Source organism: Mobula hypostoma, chromosome 14, assembly GCF_963921235.1.
Source record: "Mobula hypostoma chromosome 14, sMobHyp1.1, whole genome shotgun sequence".
Lineage (NCBI taxonomy): Eukaryota > Metazoa > Chordata > Chondrichthyes > Myliobatiformes > Myliobatidae > Mobula > Mobula hypostoma.
The window spans coordinates 27,806,298-27,829,859 of NC_086110.1; the positions used below are offsets into that span (position 1 = coordinate 27,806,298).

The 23,562-nt window shown below is 41.8% G+C and overlaps 1 protein-coding gene across 12 annotated transcripts in view; it reads right to left on the reverse strand.

Moving 5' to 3' along the window:
- Positions 1 to 2,625: 2,625 nt before the first annotated feature.
- fto (FTO alpha-ketoglutarate dependent dioxygenase) overlaps positions 2,626 to 23,562 on the reverse strand; it is a 377,466-nt gene continuing 356,529 nt past the window's right edge. For all 12 annotated transcript variants that reach the window (XR_010020292.1, XM_063066848.1, XM_063066847.1 and 9 more), the window contains one exon: positions 2,626 to 2,741. Coding sequence is in view for 9 of the 12 variants with exons in the window: in XM_063066848.1 (XP_062922918.1) it covers positions 2,728 to 2,741 (14 nt within the window). In the remaining 3 variants the exon portion in view is untranslated. The remainder of the gene's footprint in view (positions 2,742 to 23,562) is intronic.

Consider the following 23,562-nt stretch of genomic DNA (forward strand, 5'->3'; position numbering starts at 1 on the left):
AGACTACTGCACAGAAACAGGCCCTTTCACCCATCTAGCCTCGCCAAACCATTAATCTGACTAGTTCCATAAACCTGCAGCAATTTCCTATGAACGCTTGGTATGCTCAGAAAAATACACTTTGTAGTAGCTATCATACGTGTCCTGAAGTCAAAGGCTTGGTGTCTGCCAGTCTGCTGGCCAGGGATGACCCTCCTAGGTCTGCAAGGTCCAGGGTTGGAGGCTCATGTGGTTCTGGAGTTCAAGGTACAGAGTTCAAAGTCCCGTGATCAGCCAGTCTTGGAACTGATACTGACGGTCGAAGATTGCCTGATGGTTGAGCCCCCTGGATCAGCGGGTCTAGAAATTGGAAGCCTGATGTCTGCAAGTCCGGACCAAGGACTGTAGGCCTGGAGGCAGTCTGTCCTGGATTTGGAGACTGCTCTACATGTGTGAGGGAGAAAAGGGGCTTGCTTTAGTCATAGTCGTAGTCATCGTCATACTTTATTGATCCCGGGGGAAATTGGTTTTCATTGCAGTTGCACCATAAATAATAAATAGTAATAAAACCATAAATAGCTAAATAGTAATATGTAAATTTTGCCAGTAAATTATGAAATAAGTCCAGGACCAGCCTATTGGCTCAGGGTGTCTGACCCTCCAAGGGAGGAGTTGTGAAGTTTGATGGCCACAGGCAGGAATGACTTCCTATGATGCTCTGTGTTGCATCTTGGTGGAATGAGTCTCTGGCTGAATGTACTCCTGTGCCCACCCAGTACATTATGTAGTGGATGGGAGACATTGTCCAAGATGGCGTGCAACTTAGACAGCATCCTCTTTTCAGACACCACCGTCAGAGAGTCCAGTTCCATCTCCACAATATCACTGGCCTTATGAATGAGTTTGTTGATTCTGTTGGTGTCTGCTACCCTCAGATGCTGTAGTTGTGTTCTTGATGATGTTTGTGCTGTTCTGCTGAACATTGTGGGAATGCTACCTAGAGAACAGAATGTGTGGTGACACTTGCGGCCTGCCCCCAGCACACCCTTGGATTGTGTTGGTTGTTTACACATTTTACTGTATATTCCAAATGTGATAAATAAACCTGAATCGTGGGTTGTTCTGCAGAGACATGCTCTTGCACAATTAATTCTAAATATTCAGCAATGATGTTGAATGCTGCGTAGTGCATATGTGATGCCCCATTAACTGATCCAGATTGTCATCGAGTGCTATTTCAATGTACATTTTCATTCCATGTACAGTTCCTAGGTCCTTGTTCTGGAAAGTGCACATGCGATCTTGTCATCAGAAAAGAAAACAGTATTCTGTGCATGTCTTTATTGCAACAGCATGCCGGTCAGTGATTACAACACCATTCTTTGAAAGGTACAATCTTTTCAGCTAACATGTTAGCCTTAACAGGCCAATTAAGCCATGTGGCAATCCACACAGTAGGGAGTTTGAACTCTACCTAGATTTATAGCAATTCAGAAGGTGGCCTTTCAGGCCATTGTATCTGTACCGGCCAAAAAACATCTACCCAATCTATATTCACCTTCCAGCATTATGTCCGTAACTCTACAGGTCAAGTAAAAATGCAAATACTATTTCATTTTGAAGAAGGCTTTTTCTTTAAGCAATTTTCTGTACAGTAAGAGGTTCCTGAACTTTATCAATTTCTGGATGAAATAATTTCTCCATTTCTTACTTCTATTCCTTCCACCAATGCCAATGCTCCCCCCTGCTAAAGGTCCTTTCTATTTAGACACCTCATAATTTTATAAACCTCAACGGTTTCATTTCAGCCTCCATTGTTTCTCATCTGATCTTTTCTCATAGGCTTCAACCTGCCATGTACTCCATATCAACAGCTTTGTAAACTACATCAAATGTTCAAAAAGGTCTCCTGGCCCCCAAAAGCATTTAGACTCAGTAATCTATATTTCTTATTATAAATATATCATAAGACCATAAGACATAAAAGTAGAATCAAGCCGATCGGCTCATCAAGTCTGCTCTGCCATTTAATCGTGGCTGATTTATCTTCTTTCTCATCCCCATTCTCCTGCTTTGATGCCCTGACTAATCAAGAATATATCAACCTCTGCCTTATTATACTCAATGACTCGCCTTCCACAGCCATCTGATTCCACAGATTCACCACCTTCTAGCTGAAGAAATTCCTTCTCACCTCTGTTCTAAAGGGACTTCCTTCTATTCTGAGGCTGTGCTTCTGGTCCTAGACTCTCCAACTATTGGAAACGTTCTCTCTATGCATCCTCTGTCTAGACCTTGCTCAATGGCTGAGGCTCCACAGCACTACCTCTTGGATCCTCCTTCCTGCATCACTTGCCATCACATCCTCTTGTCTCCGGCCATGGACTGAATCTGATGTAGTTAATCTAATGGGCACGACTGCTTCCTTAAACACAGTGCCCAGGTAAGTGCCCCCCTCCCTCTTGCCTCACAGTATTAAAAGCTCAGATTTCAGATCAACTTTCAGCCTCAGATCTCAGACTCCTACACCGGCCTGCTCACAAGATGGCCAGTCCAAACTATCGGTTTACACACGATGAAACAGAGTTTTACTTTTGAAATGCTGTCTTAACCAATAATCAAATTGACAAATCATCTTTTTTTTTAAAATCAGCCTTTTATTACAATGAGAGTGAAAAGCTGAATCAGAAAATAGAGATCTGGTTTTCCAAGTTTTCTTGGCTGAAGAGTCAGAAGGTAACTTTAGTTTCAATCAGCTTCATCTGTAAAAAAAGATATATAATTTTAAAAATTCATAGTAATTCATACCTGATCCATACTAGATGCATACAATTGAAAAATAACCTTAAATGTAAGAAAACAGAGAAGCACAGCCTTATATCTTCCAGGCCTGTTGCAAGCTGCACACTTCAAATTACTTTTCACTAGATCGCAGGAAATAATCAGTGACCAATCAACAATTTACATTAATATAGTGACTTAAAGTAGCAAAAGTGTGGCATGGTGCTTTGTAAGCTATTTTCCTTCTATTCCCCTTTAAAAAGAAGCATGACCCATTCCCAAAGGAATCATTTAGAATTTATTAAATGTGCCTCTTGGCAATGTACAAAGTGACTAGCACAACAATTTTACCCAGACAAATTACAAAAACCTCTGGAATTATAGCTTGAGCAAGGATCCTATGTCAAATCTTGATCTAACAATTCAATCCTTTTGAAACTGCAGGAAAAAAAAAGGATGACCTCTGCTCGCAAAGTGGCAGATAAAATAAACACAAGGCCTAATTCAGGGCTTGAGTGATGGCTCCGTACTCCAAACAGTCTTCCACACTGGGAGCAATTGTTATTCATTTGACATCTGGCCCATTCCTAAATTATGAAGCCCTCTATGGTGGGCTGAGCCTTGAACTATGTAGCACCATCATTTAGAACATAGAACACACGAACAGACCCTTTGGCCCAAAATGTCAGTGCAGACCATGATGACAAATGAAACTAATCCCACCTGATTGCTCATGATCCATATCCCAACATTCCTGTCAAGTTCATCTGTTTGTGTAAATGCCTCTAATGTCTGTTTATACCACCACCCTTGCAGCGTGTTTCAGTTTACCAGTTGAGCAATCCAACCACACAAAAAAACACGGAAAAAGTTTCGACAGGCCTGACCAACTGTAAAACCTTACAAAGAATTTGGAAATAAAGATGGATATTGCTAGAAATACTCAGCAGTTCAGGAGGCATCTTGGAAGTGAGAAATGGAGTGCTTAGCCATTCATCAGAACTGGGAAAATTTGGAGATGAAGTTTAAGCTTTGGAGAAGGGGGGGGGGGAAGGGGCTGAGAACAAAATGAGAAGCCCATGATAGGGTAAACATGGAAGAGGATGAATGGCACCAATTGTGAAGGTAGCAGCTGAAGAAGTTGATAAAAGTTAGAGAATGCTGAACGAGTACCTGGGGAAGATTCAAAGACAGGGGCAGATGACATCTTAAATATCAGAGAAGAGGAAAGAAAACGAAATGCTCTTTTGCAAGGTACAAGACTGGATGGCTTATTATTTAAACCGTTGAATTTAATAATTTTATGTGTGGAAGCTGTAATACACCTTGTCAGGTCATTAGGTGTTGTTTATACACTCATTGGTCAGTTTATTAGCTACACCTGTGCACCTGATCGTTAATGCAAATATCTAGTCAACCAATTATGTGGCGACAATTCAATGCATAAAAGCATGCAGACATGGTCAGGAGGTTCAGCTGTTGTTCAGAGCAAACATCCAAGTGGGGAGAAATATGGCCTTAGTGACTTTGACTGAGGAATGATCATTGGTACTAAACATGGTGGTTTGAGTAATCATAAATTGCTGATCTCCTGGGATTTTCACACACAACAGTCTCTAGGGTTTGCAGAGAAAGGTGCGAAAACCCCCAAAAAAAAATACCCAGTAGTGTCAGTTTTGTGGGTGAAAACATCTTGTTAATGAGGGAGGTCAGAGGAGAATGGCCAGATTGGTTCACACTGTCAGGAGGGTGACAGTAACTCAAAGAACCACCCATTACAACAATGATGTGCAGAAGAGCATCTTTGAATGCCTAACATGCTGAAACTTGTAGATGGGCCTAGGGCAACCAAAGACAACAAACATACACTCAGTGGCCAGTAGGTGGATGGAAGCTTGTGATTGATAGGAAATGCTACTTATTTAATAATAGATTCAGATTCAGGTTCATTTCAGGGGTGTTATGAACTGAATAAACTCCTAAGGTTCATGATGAAGTTGAAGAAATATGGCATTTGTCTTCAATCTCAAGAGGTACCTAATAAAGTGGCCGCTGGGAGTACGTTCAGCTTCATTGGAACAGTGTTGATGACAAACTCTGCCACCTTCATCAGGGATGATGCCTAAGCATATCTAGTCCGATGGTATTTGTACCCCCATCGTCTGTCCCCCCGGTTGATTAGTCCTCATCCAGTCAGGTTTCCACCCTCTCACCTTGTTCACAATCGAATTCTAATTCTTACTTAGAGTGAGACTTTTATCTTACTTAAAATTCTTTTCCTCTAGTTTTATTTCAATGGCTCCCTTTACCAGGCAGTCCCAAAACTCACATCAAGGAGCACAGGAGGTGTATCCGTTTGGGTTACCTGGAGAACTTGGCAGTAGCAGAACATTGCATTTTCAATGGCCACAGGATTGACTTTGACGGCACAAAACGACCGTGCCACGCCGAAGGCTTTTCAGACCGCTTGATGAAGGAAGCCATTGAAATAAAACTAGAGAAACGAATTTTAACAAAGACAAAGGCCTCATCCCTGATGAAGATGGCAGAGTTTGTCATCGAAACTTCATCTAAAATCGATACCTGGTTGGAAGTCTGAGAAGTAGTTGATCCATACCATTTTGTAAGACAATTAAATATCTACTTAAAATAATGATGAATATGGTTGATTGCTAATTGAACACTACATTACCCAAAAAAGCCACTTCATCCTAGTTTATTTCAGAAAGAGCTGAACGATGAACCTTTTGATTACAGCATTTACTGACTGTGATGTTCAGAAATATCATTTTAAAATAGCTAATAATTTTGTTAAAATACAACAAAAATCAGAAATGTTGTAACTGTACAAGACAAATTATTTCACTCAATGGATTGATATAATTTGGAAAAATGCATTAAGTCCAGCATAGATAAATCATAGTATGTTAACTCAAATCCTAAGGATAGCTGCAATGTACACACTAACGCTCAGGAAATTAAGTCTTAATACACAAGTGATTATAGAAGCAACACACATCAAAGTTGCTGGTGAACGCAGCAGGCCAGGCAGCATCTGTAGGAAGAGGTGCAGTCGACTTTTGAGGCCGAGACCCTTCGTCAGGACTCACTGAAGGAAGAGTGAGTAAGGGATTTGAAAGTTGGAGGGGGAGGGGGAGATCCAAAATGATAGGAGAAGACAGGAGGGGGAGGTATGGTGCCAAGAGCTGGACAGGTGATAGGCAAAAGGGCATACGAGAGGATCATGGGACAGGAGGTCCGGGAAGAAAGACAGGGGGTGGGGGGGGGGACCCAGAGGATGGGCAAGAGGTATATTCAGAGGGACAGAGGGAGAAAAAGGAGAGTGAGAGAAAGAATGTGTGCATAAAAATAAGTAACAGATGGGGTACGAGGGGGAGGTGGGGCCTTAGCGGAAGTTAGAGAAGTCGATGTTCATGCCATCAGGTTGGAGGCTACCCAGACGGAATATAAGGTGTTGTTCCTCCAACCTGAGTGTGGCTTCATCTTTACAGTAGAGGAGGCCGTGGATAGACATGTCAGAATGGGAATGGGATGTGGAATTAAAATGTGTGGCCACTGGGAGATCCTGCTTTCTCTGGCGGACAGAGCATAGATGTTCAGCAAAGCGGTCTCCCAGTCTGCGTCGGGTCTCGCCAATATATAAAAGGCCACATCGGGAGCACCGGACGCAGTATATCACCCCAGTCGACTCACAGGTGAAGTGTTGCCTCACTTGGAAGGACTGTTTGGGGCCCTGAATGGTGGTAAGGGAGGAAGTGTAAGGGCACGTGTAGCACTTGTTCCGCTTACACGGATAAGTGCCAGGAGGGAGATCAGTGGGGAGGGATGGGGGGAACAAATGGACAAGGGGGTTGCGTAGGGAGCGATCCCTGCGGAATGCAGAGAGAGTGGGGGAGGGAAAGATGTGCTCAGTGGTGGGATCCCGTTGGAGGTGGCGGAAGTTACGGAGAATAATATGTTGGACCCGGAGGCTGGTGGGGTGGTAGGTGAGGACCAGGGGAACCCTATTCCTAGTGGGGTGGCGGGAGGATGGAGTGAGAGCAGATGTACGTGAAATGGGGGAGATGCGTTTAAGAGCAGAGTTGATAGTGGAGGAAGGGAAGCCCCTTTCTTTAAAAAAGGAAGACAGCTCCCTCGTCCTAGAATGAAAAGCCTCATCCTGAGAGCAGATGCGGCGGAGACAGAGGAATTGCAAGAAGGGGATGGCGTTTTTGCAAGAGACAGGGTGAGAAGAGGAATAGTCCAGACAGCTGTGAGAGTCAGTAGGCTTATAGTAGACATCAGTGGATAAGCTGTCTCCAGAGACAAAGACAGAAAGATCTAGAAAGGGGAGGGAGGTGTCGGAAATGGACCAGGTAAACTTGAGGGCAGGGTGAAAGTTGGAGGCAAAGTTAATAAAGTCAACGAGTTCTGCATGCGTGCAGGAAGCAGCGCCAATGCAGTCGTCGATGTAGCGAAGGAAAAGTGGGGGACAGATACCAGAATAGGCACGGAACATAGATTGTTCCACAAACCCAACAAAAAGGCAGGCATAGCTAGGACCCATACAGGTGCCCATAGCTACACCTTTAGTTTGGAGGAAGTGGGAGGAGCCAAAGGAGAAATTATTAAGAGTAAGGACTAATTCCGCTAGACGGAGCAGAGTGGTGGTAGAGGGGAACTGATTAGGTCTGGAATCCAAAAAGAAGCGTAGAGCTTTGAGACCTTCCTGATGGGGGATGGAAATATATGTAGAGCTTTGAGACCTTCCTGATGGGGGATGGAAGTATATGTAGAGCTTTGAGACCTTCCTGATGGGGGATGGAAGTATATATCGTTGACTTTATTAAATTTGCCTCCAACTTTCACCCTGCCCTCAAGTTTACCTGGTCCATTTCCGACACCTCCCTCCCCTTTCTAGATCTTTCTGTCTCTGTCTCTGGAGACAGCTTATCCACTGATGTCTACTATAAGCCTACTGACTCTCACAGCTATCTGGACTATTCTTCTTCTCACCCTGTCTCTTGCAAAAACGCCATCCCCCTCTCGCAATTCCTCCGTCTCCGCCGCATCTGCTCTCAGGATGAGGCTTTTCATTCTAGGACGAGGGAGATGTCTTCCTTTTTTAAAGAAAGGGGCTTCCCTTCCTCCACTATCAACTCTGCTCTTAAACGCATTTCCCCCATTTCACGTACATCTGCTCTCACTCCATCCTCCCACCACCCCACTAGGAATAGGGTTCCCCTGGTTCTCACCCACCACCCCACCAGCCTCCGGGTCCAACATATTATTCTCCGTAACTTCCGCCACCTCCAACGGGATCCCACCACTAAGCACATCTTTCCCTCCACCCCTCTCTCTGCATTCCGCAGGGATCGCTCCCTACGCAACTCCCTTGTCCATTCGTTCCCCCCCCATCCCTCCCCACTGATCTCCCTCCTGGCACTTATCCGCGTAAGCGGAACAAGTGCTACACATGCCCTTACACTTCCTCCCTTACCACCATTCAGGGCCCCAAACAGTCCTTCCAGGTGAGGCAACACTTCACCTGTGAGTCGACTGGGGTGATATACTGCGTCCAGTGCTCCCGATGTGGACTTTTATATATTGGCGAGACCCGACGCAGACTGGGAGACCGCTTTGCTGAACATCTATGCTCTGTCCGCCAGAGAAAGCAGGATCTCCCAGTGGCCACACATTTTAATTCCACATCCCATTCCCATTCTGACATGTCTATCCACAGCATCCTCTACTGTAAAGATGAAGCCACACTCAGGTTGGAGGAACAACACCTTATATTCCGTCTGGGTAGCCTCCAACCTGATGGCATGAACATCGACTTCTCTAACTTCCGCTAAGACCCCACCTCCCTCTCGTACCCCATCTGTTACTTATTTTTATGCACACATTCTTTCTCTCACTCTCCTTTTTCTCCCTCTGTCCTTCTGAATATACCTCTTGCCCATCCTCTGGGTCCCCGCCCCCTTGTCTTTCTTCCCAGACCTCCTGTCCCATGATCCTCTCGTATCCCCTTTTGCCTATCACCTGTCCAGCTCTTGGCTCTATCCCTCCCCCTCCTGTCTTCTCCTATCATTTTGGATCTCCCCCTCCCCCTCCAACTTTCAAATCCCTTACTCACTCTTCCTTCAGTTAGACCTGACGAAGGGTCTCAGCCTGAAACGTCGACTGCACCTCTTCCTAGAGATGCTGCCTGGCCTGCTGCGTTCACCAGCAACTTTGATGTGTGTTGCTTGAATTTCCAGCATCTGCAGAATTCCTGTTGTTAGTGATTATAGAAGCCCTCTTCAAAGATACTTATGTAATTTGATGGTGAAAAGTCAATATACAGTAGGAATCTTGAGTGGATAATGTACTTGTGGTATAAGGAGGTGTTTTTAAACATCAATAGTTAACTGGCTAGACATTTGTTACTCTATAGCAATAATTCTATACTATTCCCACATTCCCCCTGCCACCACCATTTACTGCATGTCCGGGAGTAATTGGGGAAGCAATTGGACAGAGTACGAAGAATCCAACACATTCAAACTGGACAGCCTGTCAATATAATAAAAAAAGCCAATACAATTATTGATGATCTGCTGCAAGCTGCCAACAGCACATTTAGTAAGTACTACATCATAACCGAGTCTACAAAGGATGTCTGAAGGTCAAAGATCACTGCTGCACCACTTCAGGCTGAACATATTATGACAAATTATGTAAACATTTTAGTTTTGCTAATCCTTTGGCCAATATCATAATACCTAAGTTCATCGGGTGGAAGAGAATGAAAAGATACTAAAAATTGAGTGGAAGAGAAACCCAATGCACATTGGTTTATGTAGTCACACTGCTGAAGCTTCCTGACAACCACAACTACCGCCAATATATCAGCTGTGGAACCACAGGAGCCAACACACTTGACCACTGTTTATCAGCATCAAAAACATTTATCGTGAAGAGCAGGGTTATTAAGTGCTGAGAGGTTGGTCATGACTAGAATCAACTCCTGTCTCAGGACCTAGATCTAATTTGCCTATAGGTCTACAGTGGATACAATCTCAGTGGCTCACCACTCAGCCTTGAATCACCTGTACAATAATAATACCTATGTCAGGCTGCTGTTTATTGATTACAGCTCAGCTTTAAACACAATCATACCCTCAGTTCTAATCAACAAGCTCCAAATCTGGGCCTCTGTACTTCCCTCTGCAACTAGATCTTTAACTTTCTCACTGGGAAACCACAGTATGTGTGGATCAGAATTAACATCTTCTCCTCCTCGCTGACAATCAACACTGGCGCACCTCAAGGATATGTGCTTAGCCCACTGCTCTACCCTCTCTACACATGATTGTGTAGCTAGGCACAGCTCAAATCCCATCTATAAATTTGTTCATGACGCAGCTATTGTTGGCAGAATTTCAGATGGTGATGAGGAGTCTACAGGAGTGAGATAGATCAGCTGGTTGAACGGTGGCACAACATCAACCTTTTAATGAATGGTGTAAGACCAAGGAACTGATAGTGGGCTTCAGGAACGGGAAGTCGGAAGAAATACACCAGTCCTCGTTGAAGGATCAGTAGAGGAAATGGTGAGCAGTTTCAAGCTCCAGCAATGCCAATATATTGATGCAATTACCAGAGAAGGCACGACAGTAGCTATATTTCTTTAGGAGCTTGAGGAGACTTGGTATGTCACAGAAGACATTCGCAAATTTCTACAGAAGTACTGTGGAGAGTATGATAACTGGTTTCATCACTATCTGGTATGGAGGGAGGCCACCGCACAAGATTGTAAAAAAGCTGCAGAATGTGGTAAACTCAGTCAGCTCCATCATGGGTACTAGCTACACAGCTTCAAAAGTCACTGCCTCAAAAAGGCAGCATACGTCATTAAGGACCCCCAACACTCAGTACTTGCCCTCATTGCTACCATCAGGGAAGAGGTACAGGAGCCTGAATATATATATATATATATATATATACACACACACTCACACACACACACAATATTTAAGAAACAGCTTCTTCCCCTCTACCTCCATTGATTCATTGAGTGGACAATGAATCAATGAGCAGTACCTTACTATTTTTCCCTCTCGTTTTGTACAACTTATTTAATTTATTTTTTAATATATACTTATTGTAACTTATAGGGTTTTTATTATACAGTATATTGCAATGTACTGCTGTCGCAAACCCCAATGAGACCCGCAGATAATGTCAGCATAGCCATTTGGATGACTGAGCAGTCTGCTGTGAAGGTCGAGAGAAAGGAAGGCCCTAAAGAGTATCTGTAGTTAAGTCATCTGGTCAAGGTGAATGGTGCCATTCTACAATATTTGATATCTATGATTGAGTAGGGAGGTGACCATGAATTACTCTTTGATATGCTCACTGTTGAGGAATAAACTATGCATGATTCAGATTCTTGGTGAGACCAACTCACAAGCCCTGCATCCAAACTGTCAGTGCAAAGGTCTATCACTCCAGTGGATGGACGGACAACAGATGAAAAAAACATCTGGGAGATCCTCAGCTATGTTCAAACCTTTCTTTTTTCAAGTATCACCCTGCACACCTTGTACCTGTTACGATGTTACAGAATACTCATTTCAAGGTTGATATTGTTACGTACCCCGTAACTGGGTTGCCAAACCAGCAGAAATGGATCACTCAGTTGGAGTCTGGAGTACTAGAACTAAGAAAGTTTTATTAAAGAAACAAGCAACACAGTAATCGAAAGGATAATAAATGCAACAGTTCAGCGATGATAAACACACATGTGCACAGGATTAAGATAACAGCATCAATCAAGCTCTATCGTTGTCTAGGGGTAAATGACCAAATTTCAAAGTGACTCAAAGTTCAGTCCAGTTAGTAGTTCAGTTCGCAGTAATCGGTGCCATGGCGATGGACAACGTGGGGGAAGAGAGAGATAGAACAGGAACAACTGATCATTCAGAACGGCTTCACTCACAGACCGGCGAGATTGCTCACAAGCAACTTTTGGGCGGGTCCTTGGTGATGTCACCTGAGGTCACCGACTGTGACCCCTCCTCCAAATGCGGTCGATCCTCTGCAGTGAACCCGGCACCCAGGCAAGGGCGGACACACACCGGGTTCCCGCTGATCGTACCTTTCCACCCTGGCTGATGTCTGATACTTCTCACCCACTCGTGAGAGGCGCACCGCTTCCAGGGTCTCGTTACCTCGGGTGGCGTGTGTCCTGCCTTAGCGAACTGGTCCCTTTTTATCCCCCTGCTGGGGTATCACCTGTCCATCACTTCAAACAGTTCAAGGTTCAAAGGGGGGAGCCGCTCCAGACAGCTCTCTCTCCCACGTCCCTTCATTACACATCTCCAGACGCTGCTCCATTGTTCCTTATCTCTCCTTCCCCTGAGGGCAGGTGGCAGACCAACTGCTGATGCCACTGATGCTAGCCCAGGCCAGCAAACATCTTAATTTTTATGTGTATTCTCGTCACAATATTAAAATGAAAATGGACAATTTAAGGATTGGTTTAATACCACTCTAAAAGTTACTGGGTTATAAACTCAGCAAACTCTGAAGGAATTACAGAATTTTGTGTGTGTGGCTTATCAAGTTGAAGCTGCTATTTATAATCAGGGATTCTCGTGTTTTTGCCAAAGGAAAGTGAAGAAAAATATGAAGAACATTGGGTATTGATGAACTATTCTCCATTTCAGAAGGTAATTATAGTTGCTCAGATATTAGTCCATAGGTACTTTAAGTATCTTCTTCACATGGTTACTTTTTCAGTAGGAGTCCAGACAATGGGATTCAAAAACTTATTCAAAACTTTTTCATCTCAGCCTTGAGGGGATCCGAGGCAGGTATGCTTAATTCTGCCATTAGGTAATAGTTACAAATATGCAGGAGGTTATGGTATAGGTCAGGGACTTTGGCTGACTACCCTCCTGCACTCTTCATTTTAATCAAGGAGATTTAGGAAACTGTCAGACAGCAATTGCTCTTCTAGCTGTGACTGTGAGTTAAGAACATGGTGGAAGAAGAATACAGATCCTTCCAGTCTATATTTCCTGGTACCACATGACATAATGTGCAGCTCCCATTCTATCTTTACACTATCTACAGAGGAATGCTGATTGATTTGCAGCTTTTCATCAAAACGAACATTGCCAATGAGTGTCTTTCAACAAATTCAATGTTTTAAATATTTTATTTTGAGATACAGCACAGAACAGGCCTTTCTAGCCCATCAAGCTGTACTACCCAGCAATGCACCTATTTAACCCTTGCCTAATAACAGGACAATTTACAATGAACAATAAACCTACTGTAGTATATATTTGGAATGTGGGAGGAAGCCAGAGCACCCAGAGGAAATGCATGAGCTCATGGGAAAAACATACAACCAGCATCGGAATTGAACTCTGAACTCCAAAGGGGTTGTGCTAACTGCTATATTCTTTTGATTTTATTCAGCACCCTTATCATTCCCTGAAGGAGCCACCACTGGATTATGACCAGAAAAGGAAAATTGCCAAATTTTCCCAGCCCAATAGGCTACAATTTAGCTTACCCCTCATTCAGAATTGGGAAGGTGGTCAGTTGTGTCAAGCAGATCCTAAATAGTGGCAGCTGATATCAGTGACTCCTTTCAATTCATAATTTTAGGTGTTTTAATGTTTATACTATTGTGATGCTTTTAAATTTAATTAAGTTGGACTTCAAAAGGTACAGCAAACCTCAACTAAATGTGAACAGATACAAGTCATTGGGCAGAATCTCCAATTGCACTGCAAGCTGGCGATTTTGAAGACATCAGCAGCAAAATATTTCACAAACCTCAGGAAACTGTTTCCTGTGGAATCCCCAGTGGGGATTGGCAGCCTGTATGATCAATATTAACTTGAACAGTACTGATGACGTCACCCTTTCAGAAATATCAAAAAATAGATAGTCTTCTCACCTTCCAAGTGACACTTACCTTGGAAAAAGCCAGGATCAGACACAGACAATGGACGGACAATTGTCATTGTGTGAAAAATAGGTTTGCGTCTACCCCAACCCTCCACTGCCACAATTCCCCACAGTACCCAGCATGGATATGCTGTACAGACGACTCAGCCATTTTATTGATACAATCATAGCAAATGTGTGGCCTTCAACATTTCAAATATTTCTAGCAGTGATTGGAAAAATTGCCATTTATAAATAAGTGAATAAAAATTCACTTTTTTAATCAGTGAAATTTTAAAAAGTCTCTGATTCAGTGATTATTTCCACTGAATAAAAAAAAGTCACTGAGTTGACCTTTCACATATCCTTTTTAGTTCCCTACAAATGGCTAAGCAGATGGATAGTTAGCACTACAAGAGCAGTCTTTGGAAGAATATAACCGGAGTGTTATGGAAAGCAATGGTGCTTTGATGGAAAGTATTGTCCATCACATTGAGATATTTGATAGGAAAAAAGATTAGCTCTATTTGTCAGATATACATTGAAACATCAAAACATACTGTGAGATGTGTCATTAGAGTTAATGAACAACACAGTCCAAGACAGCCTGCAACTGTCTCCATGCTTCCGCCCCCAACATAGCATGTCGATAATTTACTAATCCTAACCTACACATTTTTGGAATGTGGGAAGGAAACTAGGGCACCCAAGGAAACCCACGTGATACAATCTTGCTAGTGAAGGCATATAATGGGTGTTGTTAAACCTATCAACTCTGGTAGCGCACGAGCAGCAGTTGGCACAATGGGTTGACAGGCTGGGACCAGACCTGACAGTAGCAGTAGTGCAGGGAATAACGCTGCTCCCAATACTCTGCTGTGCAAAGAAAGATTTTTCTATCCATCACTTACATCAGAGAAGATACTCTTGCACATCGTATTGAGGTACAGATTGAGGCTGCATGTGGCCTACCATGTGCAATCATCGCCATGGTATAGATGTCTGAGCATGCACCTGGATGAAGTATTACTGATAGTCTTGTCCAGTGCATAACTTCCCAGAGCTTGACATCGCCCTTTCTACTCACTGTTGGTACACTGTATAGTGTGTCACTGAACCACTCCAAACAGCCAAAACCCAATTTAAGGGCATGAATTGTCTTTTCTACCATTGTGTGCTTGAGAGCTTATGCACAGCTGTATTGCTCTAGGTCTACAGAGCTTACTTCACATAAGAATTTGTGAAGTACAGAATTTGGCAAAGGACACATCAGTCATATGAACTTGTACAATGAGTGACAAATAACTACAGAATGCACAGTATTGCATGTCAGAGAGGCAGCACAGTTAAGGACTGGAAAATGTGCTGGTTTATGCATGTGACTGCTTTATCGCATGGAATGCGAGTCCCATCTACTATACCAATTAACTGAGGCAAGGAGAGCCATCATCACTGGCCCTCTCAGTGAACAAACTTCTAATTGAAGCCCTTTGAAGATGATTTCCTTAACCTGACAAATATAGACAGTCACGTTCTAGGCCTCTGTCCTTATCTGCAAAGAACTGGAGCCTTAGTGGCCATTGCCAGTGAATTCAGGTCAACAAATGGTGCTCACATTTTCCTTAATGGTGTGGCATAGATGTGCCAAGGCACGCTTGCTGAATCAAGGTCTCCACTTTCATAACTCCTCAAATATCATCTCCTGGGGCAATCCCTGTCAGCGGAATCTCTCACATGTAGGCCCTTTTACCAATGGTAGTGGATTGACGTGAGCTCCCTCCTTCTCCACCGCACACTTCAGATGTTTATTCTTTCTTAATAGTAAATGTGTGTAGATTATGTTTGGCCTCCATTTTACTGGAACCAGTACATCTTTGGACTGTGGGAGGAAACTGGAGTTAAATCTCTGCCCCTCAAACCTATCAGCACAGGCAGCACACTGATAACAGTTGGCAAAATGGGTTGAGGAACTCGGACAAGACCTGACTGTAGCAGTGGCGTGGGGAATACTGCTGCTTCCAATACACTGCCGTGCAAAGAAAGATCACACTTACCCCCACTGTCACTGCGTATGCATCCTGTGAACACTCTATAACAGCTGTCTCCACAAGGCAGGATAGTGGTAACTGTCATACTCATGTGGTGGTGGAACACTGGACACAACTGTGAGGCCCAACTAAATTGCTGATCATACAGCCTCATTTCAATCAGATGCCAAGAAGTAGCTGTACACGTAAATTGTGAAATGCCCGCTTTCTGACAATTAAGTCTAAATTGTTTCAGATTACAGCACCCTTATTTGTTGTAACACCAGATTTTTCCTTCACTTGGGGCATACTTGTTCCAATCCTTCCCCATCATTAATGGAATATGTAAACATATCATTTGCCAATTATCACATTTACATAGATACATTAGATTGCTGCCCTATGTCTCTTTAAATTCAAAGTCAAGTTTACTGTTATATGCAGAAAGAGCATGGAGCCACAGGTAGCCTGACCATATGGCAACAACATAGTATCAACATTCAGTCATAAAAGGCTGCCTGTATCTTAAGGCAGCTGGAGTCTGCTTGGGCTGCGATCTATAAACTGGGCCATTGTTAGCTCACTCACAGGATGTACCACTAAACACTTGTTTGTTTTCCCATTTACCTTTGTCCAAAACGTGCTCTTACTAATAAAATAGTATGATTAATTTTCATTTCTGAGAACTATATATACTGTATCTTCCATTCTTATTTGCTGATAACCAGGATAGAGTTCTCACTGGAATCCACAAGTAGCTATGGACTTGGTGCATTGACTTTCCTCAGCACAGAGAAGATCAGTGGCAAACCAAGAGCATTCACCAGTGAAGGAGCCAGAAGATGGTCAACATTCTCAGTTAAGCAAACCAGGACCAGTTAGGAGCTCAGCAGACAGCCATAACCATCTCCCGGCAACTGAAGTCTTGAATGCCATTGGTTAAGATGGTGTTTGAATTATCTGGCCTATTGTTTAAAGCAGATACTTGTTGAGTCAGAATTTATTGTGAGATAAATTGCTAAAGTTTTACATACCTAGCACTTGATCAAAGACTTCAACCCTGAAAGAGACTGGTACACTTTAAATACTAACTTATCTGTTTTCTCCATGATTGATAACTGATCTGATATGGTTCTAGTCTCTTATTTTTGTGGTTCAGATAGGCAACATTTGTAGATTTCTTTTATTTTGTTCAAAAGTTTATAACAATAATCTTAGTAGTCTAATTACACAGGAAGACACTCGTTATTCCTTATTTACTTCCTTCATACCAAACAAATATTCAAGAACTGGCATATGAGCAGATGCAGAGGTTTAATCCATTCCTGTAAGTATTTTATTCAGATATAAGTAAATTTGTTCCAGTAAATGACTTAAAGACAGCACACACATCCTTAGCATTTAAAACCCAAAATAAAGGAAGTTTTTGACAAAGAGCTCTAAATTAAGTATTAAATATTTCAATTAATGTTCTTTAAAGTCAGACAATAAAAAAAACACAAATGAAGGCCTTACCTCCAATAGACAGTAGCTCTGCACCTTTAGGATCAGTTCATTTCTTTTATTAGTCAGAATGAACAGGAAATGCTAGGGGATAAGATAAATAGTGCCTGGCACAACTAGCTAATCACAGAGTCAATATGAAAAGGCTTCAATTGTTTTCTTGTTTACAGCCAAACCTAAACATGACAGGCAGCAACAAAATGTGAAGATACCGAAAGCTGCAGGATGGCCTGAATAAAAACAGGCACAAAGGTCAGCCCCACTTGAGTCTGTTCTGTTAAGCCATCACAGCTGACTCTAGACATTGCAGTCTTTCATCAGCAAACAACCTGGTGACCTCTTTTATTAGTAAAATATATGAACCCAGACCTAATGCAAAAATTCAATATTTTCCCCAAATATTTAAAACATTTATTCAACGTCCCTGGTGGAGTCAGGGAGTCTGCTGGATGTAATTTGACATCTGAATTATTTTGAGCCAATATGGAAAGCTATTCAGAGTCTTATTTGAAGATGTGTCAATCAAGATATCACTTATACTGCACAGAAGCACTTCCAAGATTTCCTTAGTAGTGATATCCTTCAGACAACTCCAGATAAGTTGAAGAAAACCTTTGATGAATCTGTCACATTTTAATGCTAAGAGACAGTGATAAGGAAAATATTTTAATACCCTCTCGCTGTTCCTTTAAGTACCACCTGTTTCAGAATTTATTGAAGCTGATAGCCAAAAACTATGACAATATGCAAAATGATTCTCTTTATTCATTTTTTGCATAGTAATGATTAAGATTTTAAATTATGTTGTTAAATCAAAATGGCAGGCCTGTCCTCAATGATGAGAAATTAAAGCTCTGCTCACATGTTCGCTTGTTGAAACAAGTGGCCTTTGCTGACTTTCGTGCATGCAGAGGCCAGCTATATTAAGCACCCTTTCATCCATTTTAGATGAGATCTGGATGATTGAATTATGTGCGATTGTCAGCAAGATGTAGCATGAAATAAAATGCTAGTGCCAATTCCTTTTGATTAAAACCTATTCTAGGATTGTGAAGTTTGAATTTTGCATTTCATTTCTCTGTTGTAGTTTCCCTGAATAATGAAAATACTGGACATGAATAAAACAGAGTTCAATATGTTGATATAGGAAAGTATCACTCATTCAGTTTTGGAGGCTTGTGATTTGTGGAATAATTATTCTACTTAATCCAGTAATCTCCATACCTGGTTTGGGTGTGAGGGATTTCCAGGAAAATATAACGTTTCATTTCAAATGCAAATTTCACTAGTTCAGTCCTGAAATATATCACTTCAATACAGTAATGAACTTAGACACAGACCATAATTCTGAGGTATTCCCCCTTCTTCATTTGTTGTGGGAGAAAAAGGGATCTTTAATTAACTTCAGCATTTCAATAGGCACACAGTTTTCATCACGGGTAATTGCCTTTGATTGCCTTCCTAATTTACTGTTGCTATTGTAATATTGCTTGGCATATTCACTAGCTTTAAGCTTGTGACCTCCAGTTTGCAGCATTTTGTGTTAGGCATCAGAATAGCTTCAACCTTATAAAAATTGATAATTTTATCAATTCAACCACCACAGAAATTGCTGGAGAATCTAAACTAGCTAAATAGTGAGGACCTGACTTCAAATGGCAGCTAAAAAGGATATCATATACTCTTAGATGCATCTATAACAGCGATAATACTGTGGGCAGCTGAAACAACCATGCAAGCCATTAACTGATCTTCTTTAATAAGTTAATTACCATAGTTTGTAGCACTAATTATGTATTTAAATACATGTCTCACTTGTAAGCAATGGGATTAATTTATAAACACACTAGCTGCATAGCCATTTAGAAATACTGCTTTGGTAGTTCTTCTACAGACATTTTGCCATTCACGGAGGGAGTCTTGAGAGAAAACACTAATTTTAAAAGGCTGTATGAGAATAGACATATCTATTCAAAATCATTAAAGCCCCTACAGCATAAAGTTGTCATTGTTAATGGCTGCTGTAGTGATGTTCCCTGCAGAATTTACGAAGAAAGATTTCTGTAAAAAAACATGGCATGTGAGTTGCAATTTGAATCACTGAATCACCCTGCTCAAAGTAGAAAGAAGCATATTTATTAATTTGCTAATTAACTGACAGCAGAGTTTTAAACAAAATTCAAATCAATATTCCAAACAGACCACAGAAAGGACCAGTGCAGATAACTTGCAGCTTTATTATGATTTATTGTAACCTATTCTCTCTTGATATATCAACTAATTATAACACAAGCCAAATGCTCTGTGAAGGTTATTAGTAAAGTACAGACTATGATATTTCAAAATATTTCATGTAAGCAATATAAACAACAAGAGGTAAAATTTATCTTCAGTGGAAATCAAATGAACAGCTGTATAACAGTGGCCTGTTAATTGCTCGAGTTTTCATCAGAAGAATGTCCCTCCCCCCACACAACTGAAGGAAAATTTCACCTGCAAAGCCATTCTAAAAGCTGCCAAAGCATTGAGTAATAATAGGTTGTTGAAGGTAGGGTCAAAATAATTAAAACATTGTATTTCATGAATCACAGACTGCAAGGTTGTGTTTTCCTCTCAGTGTAAACATTCCCACCTAAGTAAGTGTATGACGCAATGTTTATATTTAATCAGACATTCCTTCAGTTCTGTGGTACAGTGTGAATATTAGGGGATACAGATGAATTTTATAAATGGAAAGGAAAGGTATGTCGCATCCGGAGTTTCTCCGGTTAGCGGACGATTTCCCTCCACGCCTCCCTGACATAGTGGGGAACCGCGTATGAGGCAAGTTACAGCAGTGGTTTGTCATTGCCTTCTGCTGGGTGAGTTTCCAAAGAGATCCCCAGCTCGTAACCCAGCACGGATGGGAAGTGTGCAGGGGAGCTGGCTGGATTCGAACTCAGGACCTCTCATCCCGAAGTCCGACGCTGATGCCACTACGCCACTAGCCGGGTCCTAAAGACAAAAAAAACTTAAAATTTGGAAAACTGAACCTAGAAGAAAGGAGATGCTATGAAGATGTGTGTTTTATTTTTTATTTGCAAAGACTGCTGATGTTTCAAGTCAAAATTTCTTTCAAAAACATGGAAGAGCCTTGGACAAAAACATTAATTGCACTGAAGCTAAAAGCAAATTGCTTTGATGTTTAATTCTAGTATTTACCGTTTTTTCTAAAGCAGTGAGTCATCAGACCAAGCTATCTACTTTAGCCTGTCCACAGAACCTGAACAGCTCCAAATACTCACAAAGATTATTTACACTTTTACAACATCAACTGCATAGTGCAACTGTGTGCAGAGATGACAACAATGGAAACTAAAGTGTGCCCATGTTAAATATAAATGCTTTTTAACTCTGCTTTTCAAACTCACATCAACAGAATGTAAAATGCAGCTATAGTGACAACAAATATTATAAGTATAAAAAGCTGTGAACACAGAGAATGAATTATATTTATAAGGGAAGTTTAACCATTTAGCTCCTTAGTGGCAAACACTGAATAGTTGAACTACAAGACAGGAAAGTTGGGCTGGACCCCAGCATATCACCTCAGCTCCCCATTTCTCCATTAATTACCCTCCACAGTCCCACAACCAACTCACAACTCAATGGCCCTCTGGTCATACTTGGGGCCATGATGCTCCTAACCCCTTGCTAACAATGTTGTAATAAACTCCCACTATTAGGCAAAGACTCTGTCTTGACTCCGCCATACTTAGGAAAGACTGGTCTGTGTCATATGCCAGTGTGCAATGGATAACTAAGTCGGGTGAAGTGGAGCCTGGGTGAGCAACATTCAGGCTCCAGGCAGAGGAAACTAAGAACCCACCCACAGTCCACCATGATAATCCTTTGACAGTTTGGGCCAATGATGGCCAAGTTTTGTATTTCTAGACAGCTCTGCCAATCAAAGAGAAAGTTGGAATCAGAGGAATATATATATATATATAATTTAAAAAAAAATCATAACTTCCTATAAAATTTAAAAAATATTTAATTCCCTTAAAGTCACACTTAATAGCGGGAGTGCAGCGTAATGCTCTGCAGTGCCTGTGATTGGGGTTCAATCCCTACTCCTGTCTGTAAGGAGTTTGTACGTTCTCCCCATGACCGCGTGGGTTTCTTCCAAGCGCTCTGGTTTCCTCCATTCTTCCAAAGATGTATGCGTTAGTGTTAGTAAGTTGTAGGCATGCTATATTGGTGCTGGAAGCATGGCGACACTTGCTGGCTGTCCCCAGCTCACCCTTGGACTGTGTTAGTCATTGATGCAAAAGGCACACTTCACTGTATGATTCAATGTTTGGATGTACATGTGACAAATTAAAGTTAATCTTTCTTTATGAAATAAGATAACAAACCACTGAGCTACACTTAATCTCTAATGGTTAGCAACTCCTATCCAAATGAACTAGCCCACATTTGGATGTATCAGATAAGGAGTAGGTTACAAAGCGTGTCTACTTCTTCAGTTTGATTTGTTAGGGAATGGTCCTGAAGACATACCCAGGAGCAGTATAGAAGACCACATAGGCTCATTCTCAGCTCCAGTGTTTTTAGCCTCCTCACGGCAGTGGAAATCTAGTACACACTTGCTATGTTTGGTAACTCCAAGATTAGCTGAAAGAAAAATACGGAGATGGGAATAATGCATCTACCTCTCCTTTCCTTAGCGAGGTGCGCCCTTATGACATGGCTGTATAATGACATATGCCATTCATTTAGTTTTACATATAGCCTGTAATGAACAATATAATCAATAAAGAATACTTAATCAAACAATATATTTACAACATTACTCAAATATTAAATACACAATACTCCTCCCTGCTTAGCTACCAACACCAACTCAATAAAGAATGCATCTCAACTCAAATACGCAACGTGCATGCGCGCACACACACACACACACAAACAAAAGACATAGTTACATAGTAACCCTGTCAAGGAAAAGTTCATACCAGCGCTGGTAAAAACAGGGAAACTGGAGATTTTGCTGCTCATTCCAGCCATTTAGGGTGGCCATGTAGATCTGAGACAGTGTGGGGTCTTTTCTGGTTTCCCTTTGGCTCATCTGTGCCACAATAGTGAGACTTTCAATTTGTATTGGGGAGAATAACATCAAGAGGAATGTCCTCCTTTGCAAACTTTTCAGGTATTTCCTTTTACAAGAGAAAATAAGACAATCCATCAGCATTTCCATGATTAGTTAGCCTCTTGAATTCGATTTTGTAATTGTTTCCTCTAAGAAACAGAGCTCATCTCTGCACTTGGGCTGCTGGTATTAGTGGTGCACCCTTCTTTGGATTGAAAACACACACTAGTAGTTGATGATCAGCAATGAGAGTAAACTATCTCCCATGCAAGTACCGGTTGAAATACATTACACCCCAATCCAGGGTCAAGGGCTCTCTCAATCTGCAGCTGTAAAGGAAGGTGATGTAAAGGCTTTGGGACATTCACTTCCATCACTCGTAACATGTGACAAGACTGCACCTATACCATTAGGCGAGGAGTCACAGGCAAGCTTCATTGGATGATGTGGATTACAATGTGTGAGAACAGTGTCTGACGTCACCATTTCCTTTGCCTTTTGGAAAGTCATCTTACACTGCTTTGTTGATTGCCATTTCTTCCTGATCTGTCATAACGAATTCGAAGGGTGCAGCACTGTGGTCAGGTTTGGCAGGAAAAATCCTAAAAAAGGCCAGAACTGTGGCACGTCCTGTGCCCTTGGGGCATCCAGCATCCCTGATCTTTCTAAGTGCACTTGTGTAAATCCTTGTGTGTCAATGATGTGACTACAATAAGTGGTGCTTGGTATAAAGAATTCACACTTGTTGCATCATGCTCTGAGCCCATAATCAAAATCTTTTTCACACTATCTTGAGATTTTGGAGATGTTCCTCATCATCCTTACCGATAACAATTATGTCATCCAGGTAACACTGAGTGCCTGGGCAGCTTTGCAGCAAATGGTCTATGCTCTATGGCTTTCTTCCAAAGTGCGGGTACAAATGCTACTCCAAAAATAAGCTTATTATAGAGATAAAACTCCTTGTGAGTGTTTATGGTGAGAAACACTTTGGACTCTTCTTCCATCTCCATCTGTAGGAAGGCCTCAGCTGTTCATTTTGTTGAGGTGCTTTCCTCCAAAAAGGTATGCAAAGATATCCTCTATCCTGGGCAGAGGGTATTGATCTACATTCAGTACTGGGTTGACGGTGACTTTAAAATCACCACAGATCCTGATAGAACTATTCTTCTTGGCTACTGGGACCAT